This window comes from Cyprinus carpio, chromosome B18, assembly GCF_018340385.1.
Source record: "Cyprinus carpio isolate SPL01 chromosome B18, ASM1834038v1, whole genome shotgun sequence".
NCBI classification, from domain to species: Eukaryota; Metazoa; Chordata; class Actinopteri; order Cypriniformes; family Cyprinidae; genus Cyprinus; species Cyprinus carpio.
In genome coordinates, this window is record NC_056614.1 from 20,952,212 (window position 1) to 20,974,113 (window position 21,902).

Sequence of the window (21,902 nt, forward strand, 5' to 3'; positions counted from 1 at the left end):
GCCTATATAATAATAATAATAATAATAATAATAATAATAATAATAATAATAATAATAATAATAATAATAAAGGTAACACACAAATAAACATTAAAAATAAATAAATAAATAAATAAATAAATAAATAAATAAATAAAATCTGACTTTGAGACACTTGCTGGAGTGTCAGGTAGCCTATGTATTTTTCGTCAAGGAGGGCACCCTGGTAACACCCTGTGTTGCTGGTAAAATTTAAGTGCAGGACAGGATTAGTTCTCAGGCAGTTCATCGGGCAGTATGTAGAGGACCTGTCTCCAAATCTCCCTAAACGGGCTCTGGCTGCTTCTCCAGGGCGCAGGGGGCGCTTGGCGGCTCATAAAACTGAATGGTCCATTGAGTCGCATTTAAGTCTTGGGACTTTTTTTTTGGTCTTATCGATAACATATGCATACTAACATTATAATCGTTTATTTGTAATAAATTCCGGAATCGGCCTCCGTCATACAAGTACAAACATGAACCCTCTATAAAACGATTTTATGAAACGCCACAGTGATTGGTCTGCTTTTAGAAGCGATGAAAAAAGTAACAGGTACCACGTGACCAGGTTGCCGCTGATGACGCGGCAGTCGGAAACAACAATACGGTGACAATAAATAGAACATAAATATTATCAAATAAAAATAAATTGTTTAGTCCAGTTGTTTCTGACCAATTATTTACAACTTTCGGTCCACTAAATTCCTCACTCATTTCAGTATTTGATTTCATGCCTACTGCAATTCTACCCACTTTTATTTCTATTCGGTTTAGGAGTTATTTATACTTTACCCGATAACGCAACAAAACTATGTTGTCAAAAATCTCAACAAAGAAATAAATAATATAGACGACAGAAAAATATACAAATGTGAATGTAAAATAAACACTTTACAAAAGAAACCGAAAGTTATGTTTTCACACCGGCAAAATTCGGGCAGCCCTCTCACGCTTCAAACATGGCGACGCAGATGGCGGTAAATTCAGGTATTAATTTATATATTCTATATTATAAACATACTTCGTATTTTTCTACAGTATAGAGTATTGACTAATGCACTACGCATTTAAACTAGCATTCAACAGATTTAAAGTACAAATACTCAGTCAGCTCTCCACGTTAGCTTCATTAGTGATATGCTTGAAGTGTGTAACGTTAGCTATATGCGCCACACTACACTGATTATTATCTATCAACAATATAGCTATTATTATTATATTAAATGTTGCGATAAGACCATCATTTCTGTGTGACTAGACAGAGCAGTTATTTGAAACATTAGTGTCTCTTAAGACTAACTTTTGAAGACGGTCTTCACTGGTAAATAAGATTAATAATAATTGGCCAAGATAATGTCTCATTTAAGTTTATGTGCGTTTAAAACTGAAGTCTAAGGTGGTTTTATTATATAGTTACTTAAATATGAATCTTTTTTTGTGGCATAGCATCTTTTTAAATCCACTTTCAGTCATCGGTGGACTGTCGTAACAGTGTGTTTTTTACAGCCTCCTGTGTTAACCGTCATGCAACAATAATCAGTCACTACTTTTTATGTAAAATCAACTAAAAAAAAGTTGCACTAAAGACATTTTGTGACTAATTGTTTATTACAAATTATGCAGGAGTTACCAATTCAGATAATACACCATGTAGCTTTAATCCAGCCCTGAACACAACTTTCTGATTGGTAATGTGTATACAGAAATCATTTATTATATAAATATTTTGTGACATATTGTGAATCTGTTTGCAGGAGCCAGTCTGTGGGGCCCTCTGAAGGAGCTCTGGGAAGCTGTGGAGGGGGCCATATGGAGACGACAGCCAGAGAGTGTTTATCTTTTAGATCTGCAGTTGAAGAAACACAAACCTTCCTTCCTCACTCTCTTCAAAAACCCAGTAGGTTTTACTTTCTATAGATTCAAAACACTGCATGTGGAAAACTGTGATTGCACTGTAATTATGTTTGATGTATTATGGTTCAGAGTTTCAAAATGCATTCTTTGTTGTAAAATACAATTTTTTTTTTTGCAAAACAGATGAAGAGTGCAGAACAGAGAGAGAAGGTACGCAAAGCCAGCACGGAAGGCATTGCTGTTCAGGGCCAGCAAGGAGTACGACTACTTCCTGAGCAGCTTATCTCAGAAGCCTTCATCCTTAGTGACCTTTTTGACCTGGGAGAACTAGCTGCCCTTGAACTGCTGTTGGCAGGTACACACCCTGCTCATACACATTTAGTACTACTGAACTGCTCATACATTGCTCATACTGTATCATCGCATTCTATGTGATGATGTGATCTTTATGTGTAATTTTAGGAGAGCACCAGCAACCTCATTTCCCCGGCCTGACTCGAGGCCTGGTAGCTGTGCTCCTTTACTGGGATGGCAAACGCTGCGTGGCAAACTCCCTTCGCTCGCTCATCCAGTCCAGACACGGGAAGACATTCACGCTTGACTTGAGGTTTGTTGCTTTTCCTTCATGCAACAAGATCTAGCTCATTCTCCTATGCTTCTTTCCTTTTCAGGAAACATTTTATCCAAGAGGTTGACAGATTATTGAGTGCACTCTTCAGCAACTCCCAGGATAGTTATTTTGCGAGTTATTTTACAGACCACATGTAATCTAAATGTAATCTAATGGAATCTACATTTAATCTAAAATCCTTGACTGCCTCTGTAGTCCTGTTTAGCCGGTTATTAGCAACCACCTTTTTCAAGGCATGTAAAAAGTTTAAATGATGTAAAAACATGTAAAAGGTTAAAAAAATCTTCCATGTTGTTATCTTAGGTTTGTTGATTTTTAATGTAATTCTTTGGTGTTGTCATGTCATGTCTTTCCTTATAGTCCTGAATTGGTGAATCTCACTATGCGGTTCACGGATGAGCTGATGGCTCAGGGTTTGACCAAACAAATCCTGAACTTGTTATCAGATATCAGCGTGACTCGTGAGTTTGAGAGGCTTCAGAAAGAGCGGGGCCTTGGCAATGAGAAACACAGAAAAGAGGTAAAGCATCCTGTGCAAACCGATGATAAATACATATGCAATTTATGTAAATGGCTAGTTTATTGTAACTATTATTCTTATGGTACAGGTATCCGACCTCATCAAAGAGTGCCGACAGTCACTAGCAGAGTGTTTGTTTGCATGGACATGCCAGTCACCTCTAAGCAAAGAGGACACCCTGACTCTCATCGGTCACTTGGAGACGGTGACAGCCGAAGCTGATGGCTCATTGGATAGCGTTAACCTTGCTTTAGTCATGGCGTTGCTTTATTGCCTGGATGTTAGTTTTCTGGAGCAAGGAACCGAGGATAGAGAAGGTATTCATGCTTTATTGTGACCATCTTTTGTAGCTATAAATACTTTATTATGATCCACAATCATATAAGTATGATTAATAGAAAATATAGGTTGTTTATTTCCTAGTAGAGTAGGAAATACTATGTTTTCACAAACCTGTTTTTTGTGTGTTCATTAGACTTGCTCCAGGCCTTGCCTCTACTGACGGAGAAGCAGTATGTGGCAGCGGTGCACAGTCGGTTGGTGGAGGGTCAGGCCTGGAAGCTTCCTGGACTGCAGGCAGTGGTGCAGCTGGCCTGGGCTCTGTCTCTGAGAGCTGTGTCACAGCTTCCGCAGGGCGCAGGTATCACGCCTTTCATAGCTCAGGCTATTGTTCATATCAGAATCAGTTTAACTTTAGCTCTCATGATCTCTTATGATACTTCATAGGTACTGTGTCTTTGCATGATCTCTATATATAGTACAAAAGTTTGTAATAGTAGATGCAATTAGCAGTTAAACCCTGAAAATGCATGAACTCGCTTTATGACTTTATAGGCTAATATACTCTCTCCTACTTTGTTCATTTTCTTTTCAGCTCTAGTGGAGTTCACCGAGGCAGATGAGGCTCTGGCAGACCAGGCACTGTTGGGAGGTGTCTTCCTGTTCCTGACAGAGGGCATCCTGGGAAGCGATGGCTTCAGCCAAGAAGAATTCTACACCCGCCGACTGCATTCCCTCATTACAGATTTCCTGGCTCTCATGCCAATGAAGGTGTGAGGAGAAATAGGTTTATTCGGGATTCTAGAATAGAAAGTTCAAAAGAACAGCATTTATTTGAAATAGAAATCTTTTGTAACATTATAAATGACTTTACTCTCACATTTGATTGATTAAATTCATCCTTATTTCCCTGTAAAAAAAAATACTATTGTTAATGAGTGTGTATGGAGATAAGTTAAGCAAAAAGTGTTATGACACAATTGCAGGTGAAGCAGTTGCGTAACCGTGCCGATGAAGATGCTCGACTGATCCATATGGCTCTGCAGATGGGTAGTGAGCCGCCATCATCTCTACGCAAGGACCTGGACCACCTCATGATACTTGTGAGCTTCCCTTTACATTTATCACATAGTACATACAAGAATTCTTCATCATTGAAAATCTCTGTAAAGCCAGGAAATGGCTTGCATCATCACATATTGCTCCTAAAATTTAATTCATGTTATTTTAATAACTAATGAAACTTTTGAACTGTTGTAATTAATGCTGAAGAATGATGTTTTTTGTTGTTGTTTCAGATTGGAGAGTTTTACAGTAAAGATCCATTTGAACTTGAGCTGGCCCTGGAGTTCTGGTGTCCATCAGAGTCTCTTCAACACACTTCACTCACTGGATCTTTTCTTGGAGTACCTCTCCAAAGACCCCCTCACAAACAGGTGTGAGAAGAAACCTCATTCCTGCTAAACCTTACTAAAAACATATTTTTTTTCCTGCAATATATTCTAACTTAAAACATTTAAGGGTGATGTGAAATAGTAATGAACTATGTGGGTTGGTAAATGAAACATTACTGGTATTCACCTTCACAGTGCATTATTCATCACCACTGCTTTGAATAAAGGGTCAAATTCCAGTATATATTTGTGTGTTACCTCAGGTGGTTCTCTCCAAGTTTGTGCGTCAGATGGGTGATCTGCTCCCTGCTACTCTCTACATCCCTTACTTGCGCATGCTGAAAGGGCTTGCTAATGGTCCTCAGTGTTCCCACTACTGCTTTAGTCTGCTTAAAACCAACGGAGCGCCACACGGTAACTGCACCTCAGATCTTAAAAGAGAATGATGTGATATGAGTGCTGTGGTAAGAGTCGTGTGCACTACCATATAAGTTTGTTTATATGGCTGTTTCAGGAGAGAACCGGCAGGCTGGAGTGTCGGGCAGTGTTGTGTCATGGGAGCACTTTTTCCATTCTCTCATGCTCTACCATGAGAACCTGCGACGAGATGTGCCCAGTGCGGACAGCATGCAGTACCGCCACCCACCTATCAGAGGCATCACTCAGAGAGAGCTAGAAGGCCTCACAGCGTTCCTCCAGCTGCTCACCACTATCATCACCTGGGTATAGAACACATACATCACAATATAATGACTGATTGAACAGTTTCAATTCTAAATTGAAATGTTGTGTAAAATAAGTATTTTAAAGGGATACTCCATCCCAAAATGAAAATTTTGTCATTATTCACATTCACTTACCCCCATGTCATTCCAAACCCATAAAAGCTTTGTTCGTCTTCGGAACACAATTTAAGATATTTTGGATGAAAACAGGTAGGCTTGAGACTGTCCCATAGACTGCCAAATAAATAACAGTGTCAGGGTCCAGGGAAAATATGAAAAGCATCGTCAGAATACTACATCGGCCATCAGTGATTCAACCGTAACGTTATGAAGCGACGAGAATACTTTTTATACACGAAGAAAACAAAAATAACGACTTTATTCAACAATTCCTCTCCTCTGTGTCTCTCCAAATCAGCGTAGCACCATTTTGGCAAATCTGAGCAGTACGCAGATGGCGCACGCGGCTGACACAGAAGAGAGTACGCCGCTTGCGTACAGCTCAGAATTGCCAAAATGGTGCTACACTGATTTTCATTTTGGGATGGAGTAACCCTTTAATTTCAGAAAGTATACATTTCATTCAACTTCAACTTTATCACTCACCCTGCTTTCTAGATATTGACCAGTTGATTTATTTATTTATTTTTGTAGATGAGTGAATGTTTTGACTAAGTATTATTTGTAGCATGCCTATCTTCCTGATGTTGTCACCATCTGAAGTTTTGTTTATGAAAATGATTGGCCCGTTTCACTTTCATAAAAATAAATAAAAACATTGAAATTGAAATATTTCAAAATGCATCAACATTAAATCTAATTGTTTTTGAATCAGAACTTGTGAATCAGAATCAAATAAGGGAAACAGTGCTAATGGTCAGCCCTCATCACATCATCGAGCAGATGACTCTCAATATTGAGCTCTCAATATCAGTGTTTAAATATGTCCTTATATTTTTCAGAGTGAGAATGCACGTCTGGCTCTTTGTGAACACCCTCAATGGACACCTGTTGTGGTGATGCTGGGATTGCTGCAGTGCAGCGTTCAGCCAGTGCTGAAAGCTCAAATCTTGCATGCTCTTGCTGCCTTTGGCAAATCTCCTGAGATCGCTGCCTCCCTCTGGCAATCACTGGAGTACACACAGGTTGACTAAAACTTCATCCCATAATGCCAAACTGACCTACAATAGAAGTTTAAATTTAATTATCTGTACTAACTTCAATAGAAACAGTGTGGATTTTCCACTTATGTGCGTTTTTAATTTAGTTCACTTTTATTATTATCTTATTGATCATTGTTACATTTTTCTCTCTCAGATCCTGCAGACAGTGAAAGTCCCTGGACAGAGACAGGCTGCTGGGATTGAGGTTAACTGTGTTTCTTGTTGCATATACTACTAGTGTTAGAGCTGCATGATTTAGGGGCAAAAAAATCTACTTGTGATTTTTCTGATAACGACTGTGATTTAAATTTTTTTAAGATTAAAAAAATAATAATAATTTTTATAAATGTTATTATTTTTAAAGCTCTATATTTGCTGTGTTTATTTGTAGGGCTTTACAATTTGCCCATAAATTGTATTCTTTTTTTGTATATATATATATACATATACATATATATATATATATATATATATATATATATATATATATATATATATATATATATATACATATATATATATATATATATATATATATACATATACATATATACATATATATATATATATATATACATATACATATATACATATATATATATATATATATATATATACATATATATATATATATAATATATATATATATATACACATATATATATATATATATATATATATATATATATATATATATATATATATATATATATACATATATATACATATATATGTATATATATATATGTATATATAAACTTTATTTATTAAGGACACACTCTGTCCAACAAAGACACAACAATAGCAACATACAAATACAAACACACAAGGACAAAATCCACAATATCACATATTTATATATATATATATATATATATATATATATATATATATATATATACATGTAATGTCCTTTTATTTTGGCACTAATTAAATTTTCTCTTAACAGGTGGAGCTGAATGAGATTGAATCGAGCTGTGAGGAGTATCCTCTTACAAGGGCATTTTGTCATCTGATCAGTACTCTGGTAGAGAGTGCACTTCCAGTGAATCTTGGAGCAGGACTGCGTGCACCAGGCTTTCAGCCTTATCTTGACTTCCTGCGTGACTCTGTGTTTCTGGCCTTCCCCACACGTGCCTACCGGCGGCCAGCAGAAAAGGTTTCCTGTGGCCTTTTAGACTTAAACATGTGTCTTATCTTAGTCTCGACTCCGTTTATGGTTGTGTATCTTTAATGACTGATTTTATTTTACTCTCTGTAGTGGGAGGTAGCTGAGGCAGTGCTAGAGGTGTTTCACAAACTTCTGAGAGTATATGAGCCGCAGCCAGCCGACTTCCTGCAAGAAATGGTGGAACTTCAGGGAGAGCAAATGCCAGCCCATAAGCCCCCGGGACACAGTCTGATGTTCCACCTGCTGAATGACTCGCCCACCCTCTCTCTCTGCCTCAGCCTGCTGGAGGAGGGCGCTTGCCAGCTAGACACATACGCCCCCTTTCCTGGTCAGTATGAGAGGCCTGCTCTGTATTTTTTATATCCGGTTTCATTTGTTATTGAAACTTTTAAAACAACTCTCATTAAAATTCTTTAAAACAGTGTATAATGCTAAATGGATCAGTTATTAGGGATATACTGAAGTTGTGGCAGATACCAATAAGCTGATAATTCTGTACTATTTTGAATAAAAAGGTGAGAGTGAAACACTCTAAAAATATAATCACAACATTAATATAACATTTAACATATATGACAATTTATAGTGTGAAAAATGGATGATTGTTTTAAAGGGGTCTTATGATGTTGCTTAAAAGCACATTATTTTGTGTATTGGGTGTAATGCAATGTGTTCATCTGGTTTAAGGTTAAAAAAACACATTATTTTCCACGTAATGTACATTATTGTTGCTCCTTTATACCCCGCCTTTCTGAAACGCATCGATTTTTACAAAGCTCATCATTCTGAAAAGCGAGGTGTGTTCTGATTGGCCAGCTATCCAGTGCGCTGTGATTGGCTGAATGCCTCAAGCGTGTTACGAAAATGTTACGCCCCTTAACATACTGTGGATGTCGTCTCCCAGCATGACGAGACGAAACCAATAAAACCCATTACAAACGGGGCATTTGTTGCATCTAGTGGGGACATGATTACTGATTATATTGACTTATACTGTCTTTATATGCGTTGCATTGTGTTTCGCGCTACGTAAACATAAAACCATGTTTGCATTTGTGAATGGAGAAACGACAAACAACAAGCGCTACTCTACACTGCTTAAAACTTGCGTTTGCATTGAAAACATATTTTTTAAATATGTAAATGTACTTACAGACTGTGAGCCAGAAGCGCCAGACTGTCGGCAACAACGACAACAGCGAGAATAAAAGTTACACCTTCTTTCTTTGCGTGAACATTTGGGCGGCCTTATGCAAATCTTCCAGCATCATGACGTAGAGATGTGGGGGCGTGTTAGAACGAGCCATTTTAGGGGGGTGTGGTTGACTTAACTTTTATAAAGAATATATCTTTGGATTTCAGAATTTAGTCTTTGCAACTTTACAGATCTTCTTTATGCGTCAAGAGCTTGTAACACCCCAAAGAGAAAGGAAAAATTGAAATCATATGACCCCTTTAAGGTTAAATTATTCAGAATTTTAACTATTGCATTTAAGTCAGCGTTAGATGATGGCAAAGGTAATCTAAATGTAAAAATATTGGCCGATATATATCCAATATTGGACATTACCATATTACCAATATGAAACTTGTCACTATTTAATATATGAAAACAAACTACTGTTCACAAGCTTAAAGTCATTAAAATTGATAAAAAAAAAAAAAAAATTCTAATAATATTAATACTTTTATTTATTTAGGATGCATTAAATTGATTAAAAATGAATTTGTTGATCCTACAAAAGATTTTGGAGACAGGAGTAATGATGCTGAAAATGAAAATGCCTTTTGAATAAATTACATTTTACAATATATTAAAATGGAAACAGTTATTTTAAATTGTAATAATATTCCACAGTATTAGTGTTTTTAATCTCTGTTTGAACAAATAAATGCAACCTTGAAAAGCATAAGAGTCTTCTTTAAAAAATATTAAGCATTTGAATGGTAATGTATGTATTTATAATTGTTTGACATTTCTATTTGAATTTAAATTTAATGTAATTAACTTTTTATTATTAAGTTATGAACTTTTTTAACATTTAATTTTTTTTAGTAAATAAATTAATACAAAATAAATAATGAAATGATATGGATCAGTTTGTGTGTATTTGTTGATTACATTATGCTGGTGCCGTTGTTGTAGGTAAAAAGCAGTTGGAGTCGGCAGTGCTACACTGTCTGTGTTTGTTGGAGCTGGCTCTGCAGAAGGAGGTCACATTTATGGATCTGCTGAGAGAAAGTCAGACGTCGCTGCTTGTCTCTCCTGTGGAACAGCTCCTGCAGGGTGTCAGTGCTCGGAGCAGACAGGCTGATCACATCACCAACATCGCCAGGTCTCCTTCTTCCTTATTTATACATATGTGTCATATATTGTTCTTGGGCTGCGCAATTAATTTAATTTAATTTCGATTTTTTAATTTTGATTTCCAATACAGTAAAACTGTACATTTTAGAGTGGCCTTTTATTGTGGCCAGCCTAAGGCACACCTGTGCAATAATCATGCTTTCTAATCAGCATCTTGATATGCCACAACTGTGAGGTGGATGGATTATCTCGGCAAAGGAGAAGTGCTCACTAACACAGATTTAGACAGATTTGTGAACAATATTTGAGAGAAATAGGCTTTTGTGTATATAGAAAAAGTCTTAGATCTTTGTTCATCTCATGAAAAATGGGGGCAAAAACAAAAGTGTTGCATTTATAATTTTTTTCAGTGTAATATTAGTTACTCTTCTATTCTGCTGTGGTATTGAGAATTGTGACATTTCGCTGGTGTCTAAAATGTAGATCCAATAGCAACATTATTTATAGAATATATATATTTGATATATATATCACTATCTTTAAATAAATCTTTCATATAAAGTTTTGGTCATATGGCCCACTAATAATCGTTTTAAATAATCGTGATTACAATATTGACTAAAATAATCGTGATTATGATTTTTGTCATAATCGAGCAGCCCTATATTGTTCCCAGCAAAATGATTTCCCCCCAAATCATGTCAGGAATGCTTTAATCTGTGTCTGATTCAGCAATACATGGGCTGATTTGACTTGTTTGGCCTTCACAGGTACCTGTACCACAGCAGCTCGAACCCTGATGCTGCTTTCCAGAGTGCCAAGATTCTGCGGCGTATCGCACGCTACCCAAACATCCAGTCCAGACTGGTTGGAGACTTCACACATGATCAGGTAAGAGACCTCACATTGTCTGTCGGTAATACAATTAATTGGGGTTGTTTTAAACATGACAAAACTGTTTTGTAATGAGCAGGCGGTGAGTAAGAAGTTGATGGCTGGTTTTGTGGAGTGTCTGGACAGTGAGGAAGCTCAGGATCCAGAAAAAACACAAATTTAATCCATATCCTGAAAAAAGCCAAATTTCATCTATAAATGGTTTAAAGCAGCATTTAAGAACCTTTTTTTTCTCTTTGTTCAGACTCAGACCCTGAAAAACGGGTGGCCAGGATTCATCATGAAACCAAGATCCACATCCTGAACCTTCTGATCACCTCTCTGGAGCTAAAGGGCCCCAATCTGGGCTTGTATCTGCTGGGCTATGAAGTGAAGAAGCCAGTTTCCTCCACTAACCTGCAGGACCCAGGTAAGATCTCAGATTGACTCAAAATCAGATTTAGGACTCTTATGTGTACCATGCTATACCTGAAACAATTTGGTCTTGTGACTACATCAATAGGTGTTCTTGGCTGTCCACGGAGCTGCCTGCATGCGATCCTCAGTCTGCTTCAGAGGGGCAGCGAGTGGCGCACTGGACCAGTGCTCACCAAACAGGCCCCTCAACTAGCTGAACTCTGCTACCAGGTACACACCGTTTAACTAATTTACATTCAGACATCGTGATGCCCTTTGTGCCACGTTCAAGTAACTATTTTGTGTCTCTGTGTGTGTTTGTGTACGTAACAGGTTATCTATCAGCTGTGTGCCTGTCCTGACACTTCTGGGCCTACCATGCGTTACCTCAGGACCAGTCAGGACTTCCTGTTCTCTCATCTGCAGCACCTGCCTTTCATTGTACCAGGTATGCTGCCTGTCTGCGCTCTTTGTTTTGCGTTTGACAGACTTGTACATCTTGTGGGAGATGTTTCTGAAGCAGCAGATCAGCATATTAGAAAGATCAGTGACACTGAAGAGTGATGGCTGCTGAAAATTCAGCTTGGCCATTACAGGAATAAATGCATTTTAAAATATATTAAAATAGAAAACACTTATTTTAATGCAGTGTCTATTTAAACTAAATGCAAATAGCCCGCCTTGTTGGCAGAGGCTATTAACATTAACTCCGCCCACCAACGTGTGATTGGGCGCAGATGGTAAAGTGTGTGTTGTACTCGTTTTGATGCAATCGACATGTAGAAAAATGAAGGAAATGATCAAAAAGTTGAAAAAAAAAAAAAGTATCGGTTAGGGTAGGTGTAGGGATGGCTTTATTGTCCCAGTAAGGTGGCATCCATTTAATAATTAGAATTAAAATTTACACTCAATAAGTTATTATTGCATACTGTTTTATAATGTACTAAAATACTGAGGTGCAGATAATTGCCACCCTTTGCAATAAGTAGTATAAATAGCAGAAAATATGCTATATTAACAGTGAAAATAGAATCTATTGCTATTTGCACTTAGTGTACACTTGCAAATAGCCGCTGCCTTTAAATTGTACTTAAATTTCACAATATTAAAGTTTTTACTGTATTTTTGACCAAATAAATGCAGCCTTGGTGAACATAAGACACTTTGGCAAAAAAAATAGATTTAAATCCAGATTTCTGAATAATCTTAGTGTAATACCCATTTCAAACATGTTATTTATTATTAGCAGTTTGATATTGTTGACAATAAAACAGCCACTCAGATTATGCATTTAGTGTGCCATCCAGACACCATTTACATATTTTTATCTTTCATCTGATTTGCAGCGCACTAATCATAATTTCACATTCTATTTGAAAGGATAGCATGCAAATTAGTATCCCTCTGATTGATTCTGTCTTTATGTCCCACAGAGAATGAGATTGCTGCTCTGTCTCAGATGTCCTGGCTGATGAAGACTGCAGCCATTGAGCTCAGAGTGACCTCACTGAACCGTCAGCGCTCTCACACACAGAGACTGCTCAACCTCCTCCTGGATGACCAGCCACACACATTACATGCCGGTAATACATACACCCAAAGTTCCTCATGATGACCAGCCACATTGAAGTAAACTCAACTGAATCTGTCTTGTAGCAGATGGAGAGACAGGCATGGAAGAGGAGAGCAGATCAGTCAGTGGTTTCCTGCATTTTGGCACCGTCTCCAAAGGTAAGAGAAAGTCTGGTTACGTTGCAGTTTGTTCAGACACTTCAGAAAGGAAGTAGCCGTCTGATTTTGAATATAATTAGTTAATCATCCATTGCTCTTTTAGTACGCAGGAGGCTGCTGAGTGTTTTGGATGCCATAGACTTCAGTCAGGAGGCCCCGGAGCTTCTGCAGCTGGACTTCTTTGAGCGTGCTCAGATTGAACAGGTCATCACCAACTGTGAACACGTCAATGAGCAGGGACACACGGTCTGCAACGTCAAGGTATGTGGATGGCTCACTGATCTCCTGCATGCATTAGACCTAATACTGTCATTTATTTATTATAAGAATATACAATTAATATTTTCATTGTTTCGTCATGTTTTCAGTTGCTCCATCGAGTTTTAGTTGCAGAGATCAATGCACTGCAGGGCATGGCGGCCATTGGGCAAAGACCACTGCTGTTGGAGGTGAGTGTGTCTCTGATATATAAGTTTATTTTGGCTTTGACTTTTTAAATGGGTTTCTTGGTGCTGATTGTTTTTTCGGTATCAGGAGGTGAACTCAATCCTGCAGCAGGTGGTGGAGAGGAACCGCGTGCGTTGTAGTCTTAACGCCAAGCGTCATGCTCTGCAGAGCTGGAGGAGTCTGGTGGAGACCATCCTCACAGCCTGTCCTTCAGAGCTCATCCCAGCTGACCAGCGCCAGCTGATCATCAGAGACCTGCTGCTGGATCTGCACGACAAGGTAGGAAAACTAATGAGGAGGAAGATGCTTTTAAACGAGGAACAGCATGTGACTTGCTTCTCTCTTTCCTCTAGGTGTTATCAGAAGATGCTGCTGGTGAATTGATGCCAATTGTAGCTGGGGCAGTCTTCACATTAACAGCACAGCTCAGCCAATCAGTGCTATCTGAGCAGCAGGGGGCAGGGCCACAGGGTGGCTCTGGATCAGGATTTGCTTCAATCGCTAACTCCGCCCTCCACCTCATCCTAAGGAAGCTACTGGATTTTATCTTGTGCACAGGTTAGAAGGGTTGTATTTTCAGGGTTGACTAATCAGCTAATCTGGGTAAATGAATTCCACCATGTTAGAGGTTAAATAGTTAAACTTTTACTCCCTGGTGTTTGTTTACATCAGGTGGAGGTTTCCAGCGTCTACGGGCTCACCTTTATGGCGCTCTGCTCTACTACCTGCAAATTGCCCAGAAACCTGAGGAGCCAGAGACACTCCAGACAGGTATAGAAACACGGAAATGACAAAGCAAGGATAAAATGTTATTTTATTTACGTACACATACTTTCTTAGACAGCATTTTGTGAATTTTAAGCCTTCATTTTGCAATCTAATTTTAGAAAGGTTTTGGCAACATTGCTCATACCTATCATGGATATATCCTAGAATGTTTAATAATATTTTACTATTTGATTGCATATAATATTTAGGACTAAAAATCTAATACACATTTTATATAGATATATTTTATTTATGTATAAAATTAAAAGTGCAGATATATTTCATAGCTGTATCCCAGAATGTATAATACTTCACTAATTTGAGTGAATATTTTAAATTTTTTTATCTTTTTAATTTTATCTTTTTATCTTTTAAATTATTGTATTATATTTATTAATATATTTATTTTCAAACATTTAAAATACTTTTTTTTTAAATTTTAATATACTGAGTCTTTTTTTTTTGATTGATTGATTTTGGAGTCTTGTGTAATTAATTATGTAAATGAGTGATCGTTCATAACATATCTGCCTATGAAAAGCATGTAGGCTTTAAACGCTGTTCATAATGAAATGATTTAATATATACTAACATATAAAAATAATATGCAAATATTATAATACTGAATTTACAGGTAACTCCATGTGGGAGCGTTTGACTGCCCCTGAAGATTGTTTCTCCAAGCTGCAGAGAGAGAACCTGGCCATCATCGAGAGCTATGGCACTGCTCTCATGGAGGTGGTGTGCAGAGACGCTTGTGACGGTCATGAGATTGGCAGGGTAAGAGCTAACAAGTCAACATCATCTTACTGAGCTATTGCGAAATTAGATAATGAATTGAGGGCATCGTCTTTTTCCAGATGCTGGCTCTGGCCGTGTTGGACCGGGTGTTGTCTATAGACAGACAGTGCCAGTGGCTGGTGTACCTGTGTAACAGCGGGTACCTGCGTGTGCTGGTTGAGAGCTTGAGACAGGACGATACCGCCCTGCAAACTCTGCTCACACCACAGCCTCCATTGCTCAAACCACTCTACATCTACGAGTCCAAAATGGCATTGCTGACCCGTGTGGCTAAGACAGCACAAGGTGCGATGGAGCTCCTGCGCTGTGGGCTGATTGGTCAGCTGGTGGAGTGTCAGGTGTTTCACATGCTCCCTCAAAATGATGCACTCAGGTCTGTAATCTAGATACTAAATATAGATGAAGAAAAATGTCTCTCACTGTCATGTCATCTCACTCTCCGTATCTCTCTTCCAGAGTGTTTGGGCAGAGAGATCCATCAGGGTTTATTCCTAGTCCTCTAGAGCGATACAGACAGATCCTGCTGCCTACTCTCAGACTGATGCAGGTCATCTTGACCTCCACCACCACACAGCACCAGCAGGGGGCGGCACAGGTACAAACATCCGTACAGTGTTTCCTTTGAGTCCAAATTCACAAATCTGCTGTATACTAAACGAGTTTAGCTAGTTATGAGGGAAGTACATACTTGTATGTAGTGCTACATCTTACTGCATACTTAAGTATGTCAGTGTCGGGACATAGGTCAAGAAAGTTTATTTACACTATTGTTTAAAAGTTTTTTTGTTTTTGAAAGAAGTCTCTTGTGTTCTTCAAGGCTGCATTTATTTGATCAAAAAGACATTATTATTGTGAAATATTATTACAACTGTGAGTTATTATTTGAATATATTTTAAAATGTAATTTATTTATGTGATGGCAAAAAATCTTTCTGACTTGTCAACTTTTTCAAATATTTTTTAAATCTTTAAAAAATTCAAATATTTCATGAACATTAAATATTAACAAATAAGAAAAATAAAAGTTGTATTACTTTTGTCTAAATAAAAAAAATAAAATCAGTGGGTTTATAATCTGTGTGTTGATTTGTAGGTGCTGCAGTGGCTCATCGTTCACTCTGATGTCATTCAGTCCATCCTGCATGATCAGGACATGAGTATGGGCGCGCTACAGGAGCTCTCTCTCCTCACTGCCATCATCAGCAAGACCGCACTGCCAGGTACACACACACACCACAGCTGCTCAAATGCTTTATACACTGTTGACTAATGCTGTGCGTTTCAATTTTTTATGTTTAGGAGCTCTGGAGATGGGACAGGAAGTCAACAGTGCCGCCCTAATGGAATTACAGGGACACATCGGCAGATTCCAGGTTAAATATAGAAAAAAAAGTCTTTGAAAGCTTATCTTTAAAAGAAGGAAAGAATGATTATGTGACTATAAATGGTTACGTGCAAGATATCAGACTAATCACAGTTAATTATGATGACATCAGTACTGTTGATTGCAGTTTAAAAGCTGAAATTTTGTAAATACAAGTTAATGTGTGAAGTTTACAAAACGAGCCATCTCCCTCCTTCAGCGCCAGGCGTTGTCTCTGCTGGTGCGGCTGGTGGGGACCGATCGCGCTCGCTACCTGAAGCAGATCGAGGAGACCGTCTCCCCTGGTGACCTTGCAGAAAAGAGAGAGGAAATGGAGGTTGCCATGCAACAGGTGGAAATCACTTTTAAAATCAGAACACTTTTAAATCTGCTTGGAGATGCCTGACAAATGCAATAATGTGTTCAAAATTTTAAACGAAAACCAAAACCGTTGTTCATTGAAAATATATATTAAATATTGAATAAATATTAAAGAACATTCAAAAAAATGTTCAGAAAGTTGCAAAGACATCATTTGTCATTTTCTTTTAGTTTTACTTGAAGCACTGAATCAACTAAAACTGAAATAAAAATTAATAAGAACTATAGGCATATTTAAAAACGACTAAAACTGACAAAAACATACCTTTTTTTAACTTAATTTTACCTTAAAATTACAATGAAAATGTATATGAATATAAAAGACAAATGATATCCAAATATCAAATAAAAGACTTTAAATCATGGCACAAATCTGGGTAAAAATGTATCCATTTCTCATTATTAACAAACCATTAAGTATAACTTTTGCCTCTATAAACTCCTAAATTGCTGCTTATTAATAGTTAGTAAGGTATCTGTTTAGTTTAGGTATTGGCTCGGATTAGGGATGTGGAATATGGCCATGCAGAATATGTGCTTTATAAGTACTAATTAACAGCCCATATGTAAATAATAGGCATGCTAATAAGCAGCTAATAGTAAGAATTGGTCCCTATACTAAAGTGTTACCACCAGTTGTTTATTTATTTCAGCCTTGTTTCACTGATATATGTATCATGTGGTATCTCAGATTTGTGCCAATATTATGGAGTACTGCCAGACGCTACTGCTGCAGAGCTCAGCTGAAGCCCAGTTCTCTCTCTGCCTGTTCAGCCCGTCAGCAAGTGAACCAGCAGGTCAGTGTTTGTGGTCGTCTAACGCCGGTCTCTGTCTGGCTTCTGTAAGCTCACTCTGTGTGTGATCATGTTGTATCAGATGTGGCCGTTCCCTCTGCGCGGGTGCCCAGTCTGGGATTGGTTCTGCTCCTGCTGAAGAACAGCACCACTGACTTCTTCCGATATCATGACAGCCACAGACAGAGCCTGAACAAGCTGGAGCGTGTGGAGCAGCTTCCCCCCGAGGAGCTGAAGGAGGTATATCTGCCAACAACACAGAGAACGTTGCAGCAGTACTGCCTAAAATGTGTTTGTTTGATTCAAATGTTCTAATGTGGGATGTTTGATGTGTGTTTTTATGTGCAAAGCTGTGCCAGGTTCTGGTGTCCGGTTCTGGTGGAGTGGAAAAGATCCCATCAGTGCAGAGAAACGTGCTTGCCAAGCGCCGACTCGTCCAACTGGTCAACAACCGAGCCAAGCTTCTTGCCCTCTGCTCCTGTATCCTAACACAAAGACTGTTTGAGAAATTTTTTTTTTGAGAATTACAATCTGAATGCTAGAAATGGTTGCATGTTTTTCTTGACGTTTCTCTGGATATCATTGAGACATGCTTGTTTGTGATTTGGCGCCACCTGGAGTTCTACTTGCTGTACTGCACTCCCACTGACCCCAAAGATTCACTTCTGCCAGGTTACAGAGGTCAGCCGTCTCTCGTTCTAGTCTTCTTCAAAGCACAGTCAGTTTTGGGTTGTTTTTGCATGAGAGACTCATTTATTGCTTTCTGTGTAGATCCTAGTGGCAGCAGAGGATTAAGTGTGTCAAGAGTGAGCCAGCAAGATCTTGAACAGGTACCTTTCTTCATGCTCTTTTTTTTTTCCCACACTTTATTTTTATATTGCAGAACATTTGGGGCATTCATAAACGATGTTCTTTTGAACATTCTATTTAAACAATTCTATTATTTTTTTTTTTATCATAGTTTCCAAAAAGAAAAATCAGCAACACAACTCTTTCCAACATTGTTAATAAGAAAAGCATATATTAGATTGATTTCTGAAGGATAATGTGACACTAAAGCCTGGAGTAATGACTGCTGTAAATTCAGCTCTGCCATCACAGGAATAAATTACAATTTTAAAATGTATTCAAATAGAAAAAAATTAAACACAGCCTTGGCCAGCGTAAGAAACTTCTTTAAAAAAAGTCTTGTTTTTGACTCTTCTCTGTGTGTGTAGTTACAGAGTGACGTGGCGAACAGCTTCAATGAGCCGTTACAGAGGAAGCTGCTGGAGGTGGAGGGTCTGTATAGCAAAACCCGCTCCCGTCACACCTTTATCCAAGCCCTGACGCGTAGGATCCGTGGCCTAGTGCATCATGCCAAAGGCTGAACACTTACATACATGTATATTCTCTCAACTAGTGCTAAACATTACTCTTTTGAATTAGGTAGCAAATAATTGCTTTTTTGCAATTTTGAATACGATCAGTCAACACATGAAATTTTCTTGCTCTGAACATCTCTGTATTGGATTTCTGCTTTTTTCTAATGTGGTAAATAAATGGTTTTCTAAACAGAGGATTGTTGTTTCTGTGAATTATATTTTTTAAATCAAAATGGTAAGTTCAGTTTGCTTGAGCAAATAAAGCAGTTTTGTTTCTGGTGATTTGTACAGTGAAGAACAGGCACAAAACCATCACAGAATAATCTTGTTTTATTTTACAAGGTACGCTTTATGAAAACAGTAAAGTGCGTAATCTTCAGTTTCATTTGTATGTATAGAACAGGGTCTGTCTCTGTTTTGAGAGCTGATGTAGCTTTACTGTGGAAGGGATTCTGGGAGTGAACCAGCAGACTACATTCAGATCGCATGGTAAGAATTGTTTCAAATGGCAACAATGAGCACACATCCATGTTTTAATAGACACTCACATTTAATATACCAACATAGTTGCTTCCATAGTTTGCCTTTAAAAATGTGTGCGTGACTGCAAATATCATCGGCACGTCCCATTCAGAAAATATGGACTGTGACATCAACAACTGGTTGACAAAGACAAAAATATGACTACAATTCACAGCTGTGATATGTTTCAAGGTCAAGTTGTTTTTGAATTGTTTGTTACCACATGATAGTTTCTCAGAAACATCAAACCAAATAGTGGTTTCTTCGGCTTAAGATTAATGAGTGTGAAAGAAGGCCTGTAACTCACAACGTTGATGTGATAAAAGTGAAAACAAATTCATTTCCAGTAATGCTAAGAATACGCAGAAGTAAGTGTAAATGAAAGCTTATTTCTTAAATACAAAGCGATGAATAAATGGTCCGATCTAGACTGAAAATGTAATTTTGTGCTATGTAAAATCATGCATTTCCGCTATAAATTATTTTTAAATAATACAATTATACAGTATTTAAAGAACATGTACATGTGTCCCTGCTCCAGCGGATCTACTGAGTGTGATCGTGCTGCCCACAGTAGATATACAGAGCAAAAACTGTCTACACACAAAAGATCCATTACAGAAACTGTAACACAGATTTGATTTACAACCAGTTATTTCACTAAATACTGAATCTATTACCATGATTAGAGAGCTGATAAACCACACTGTCCATCTGATAAAGTCTGCTGAGCTACTGACACCAAAGCCACAATTTAGTTCATGTTTGATTCAAATGTGCTTTTCAATGAGAAAAAGTGAAACAGCTTATGGAGAGTGAACATTATTCACATTATCTAGAGACTGCTGTCGTTTTGTTTTGGGAACTAATCCAGGTACAGCAGACTTTTAATATCTGTTGTGCTGAGGCACTGCAAACCAGAAGGTGACGCTGAAGCGCACTTGATTATGTTACCACGTAAGCGACATGTTAGATCTGCATCCTCGGTTAGGCTTGAGGGTTGCAACGGTATGATAACAGTGTCACGGCTTTACAGCAAGTTATACTGTATTGCATATTTGATTTTGTATTTATATCCAATTTATTTAAGCTACACGTCAGTTTTTCTAAAACTAATGTTGTAAACTAAACAAACCCCTCTCAACTGAAACTTTACTAATATTAAATAGTTATAAAGGACACAGACCAAACTACTGAATTTAGTAGGCTTCTCGCTCAAACAAAACAGTTTTCACTAAAAACATTCAAATTGCACATAAGGTAATTTCCATTAAAACATTTTTAACAGGTTAAAGTCCTTTCTTCTGGCTAACTCTCACGCTTTCCCAAGGTAAATATAACGTTATGTCACGTGTTATTCACAAGCTGTTTCATTGCCATCTTTTCGTGGTTAAAACACTGATTGGGCAATTAAATGAGAGCTAACATTTCAACAAGTTGTTTTAAATGGAAACATGAAGCTTTATTCAGCCTCACCTTAGATAAGCAAATTGTCAATTTCAGTACTATGATACCGCTGCAACCCAACCTAAGATCAACTCTGATGACAACACTACATGTCTGCTGGCCATAATGAAGCAGTTTCTATTGCATGCAGAGCATTTTGCATCTGAATGCAATATACTGTATATATTTGCAGTAAATTGCAATCTTGTCTTTTGAAACGCGCTCAAGTCCTGCATTTACAAATAATATATATATATTGTTTTTTACAATGGTGTCAACACGTCTGGATTTCTGCCACAATATGCTATACATACAACATGTAAATATTCTGAATTGTACATTTTTTTTAGGCTTAAAACTGCTGCGTCAGTATAGTGTGATGATGAATAGCATGTCTTAGTTCCTCCATGTACACTTCACATGTGCCCCGTATGTTTGCATCCTTTGTGAACTTCAAATCTGTCAGGTAGGGGTCAAGCTGATATCCATATGCTTTAAAGCCCCATATTCTGGATGTGTTCAAATCCAAATGGAACTTTTGGAAACGGGAACGTCAACACTTTTTTCTACCGACAGCACCGTCACGTCAGTACTAAAATCTTCAACAAGAGTTTGCTCAGACACCATCAGAGCTGGGCTCTTGGGTGATTTCCGTAGAATGGTTTTCTTCAGGCGATTCTGGTACCTCTCCCGTCACCGCCATACGGATCACTTTGAGCCAGCGCTGTTTCAGATCCTCGCTCTCTGCTGCAAAGCTGTGGGCTGATTTAGACTGAGATAGTCTGAAGCTTGCGGGAGGGTCGGTGGCTCTTGGGCCGTCCTCCACCTGGTAGCCGAGCAGAGGAATCGTGGACTGTGCCTTGACATCCTGTGAGGAAAGTAAATCTTTGTTTAGTAAAAGGAAAGTGCAGTGCAGGAACAGACATAGGTTC

The 21,902-nt window shown here is 38.0% G+C and overlaps 2 protein-coding genes across 8 annotated transcripts in view; one reads left to right on the top strand and one right to left on the bottom strand.

Annotated features, from left to right (window-relative positions):
* The first annotated feature begins 915 nt into the window (after positions 1 to 915).
* On the top strand, positions 916 to 19,788 carry LOC109105350 (nuclear pore complex protein Nup205). Its single transcript, XM_042744326.1, is given in 42 exon segments — positions 916 to 949; positions 952 to 1,005; positions 1,773 to 1,915; positions 2,056 to 2,227; positions 2,335 to 2,479; positions 2,864 to 3,023; positions 3,112 to 3,340; positions 3,499 to 3,663; positions 3,898 to 4,073; positions 4,289 to 4,405; positions 4,601 to 4,738; positions 4,960 to 5,110; positions 5,211 to 5,419; positions 6,384 to 6,566; positions 6,739 to 6,789; positions 7,534 to 7,743; positions 7,846 to 8,083; positions 9,902 to 10,091; positions 10,834 to 10,954; positions 11,037 to 11,115; positions 11,196 to 11,366; positions 11,460 to 11,584; positions 11,687 to 11,801; positions 12,787 to 12,936; positions 13,010 to 13,084; positions 13,188 to 13,345; positions 13,453 to 13,533; positions 13,619 to 13,810; positions 13,885 to 14,089; positions 14,204 to 14,302; positions 14,934 to 15,079; positions 15,160 to 15,473; positions 15,557 to 15,695; positions 16,194 to 16,320; positions 16,400 to 16,473; positions 16,684 to 16,815; positions 17,536 to 17,641; positions 17,721 to 17,878; positions 17,989 to 18,118; positions 18,215 to 18,319; positions 18,410 to 18,468; positions 18,856 to 19,788. Coding segments are annotated over 42 exon segments (5,964 nt in total). The 5' UTR covers positions 916 to 930; the 3' UTR covers positions 19,009 to 19,788.
* fgd4a (FYVE, RhoGEF and PH domain containing 4a) overlaps positions 19,315 to 21,902 on the bottom strand; it is a 53,167-nt gene continuing 50,579 nt past the window's right edge. For all 7 annotated transcript variants that reach the window (XM_042744319.1, XM_042744321.1, XM_042744322.1 and 4 more), the window contains one exon: positions 19,315 to 21,838. In XM_042744319.1, coding sequence (XP_042600253.1) covers positions 21,587 to 21,838 — 252 coding nt within the window. In that variant the 3' untranslated portion in view covers positions 19,315 to 21,586. The remainder of the gene's footprint in view (positions 21,839 to 21,902) is intronic.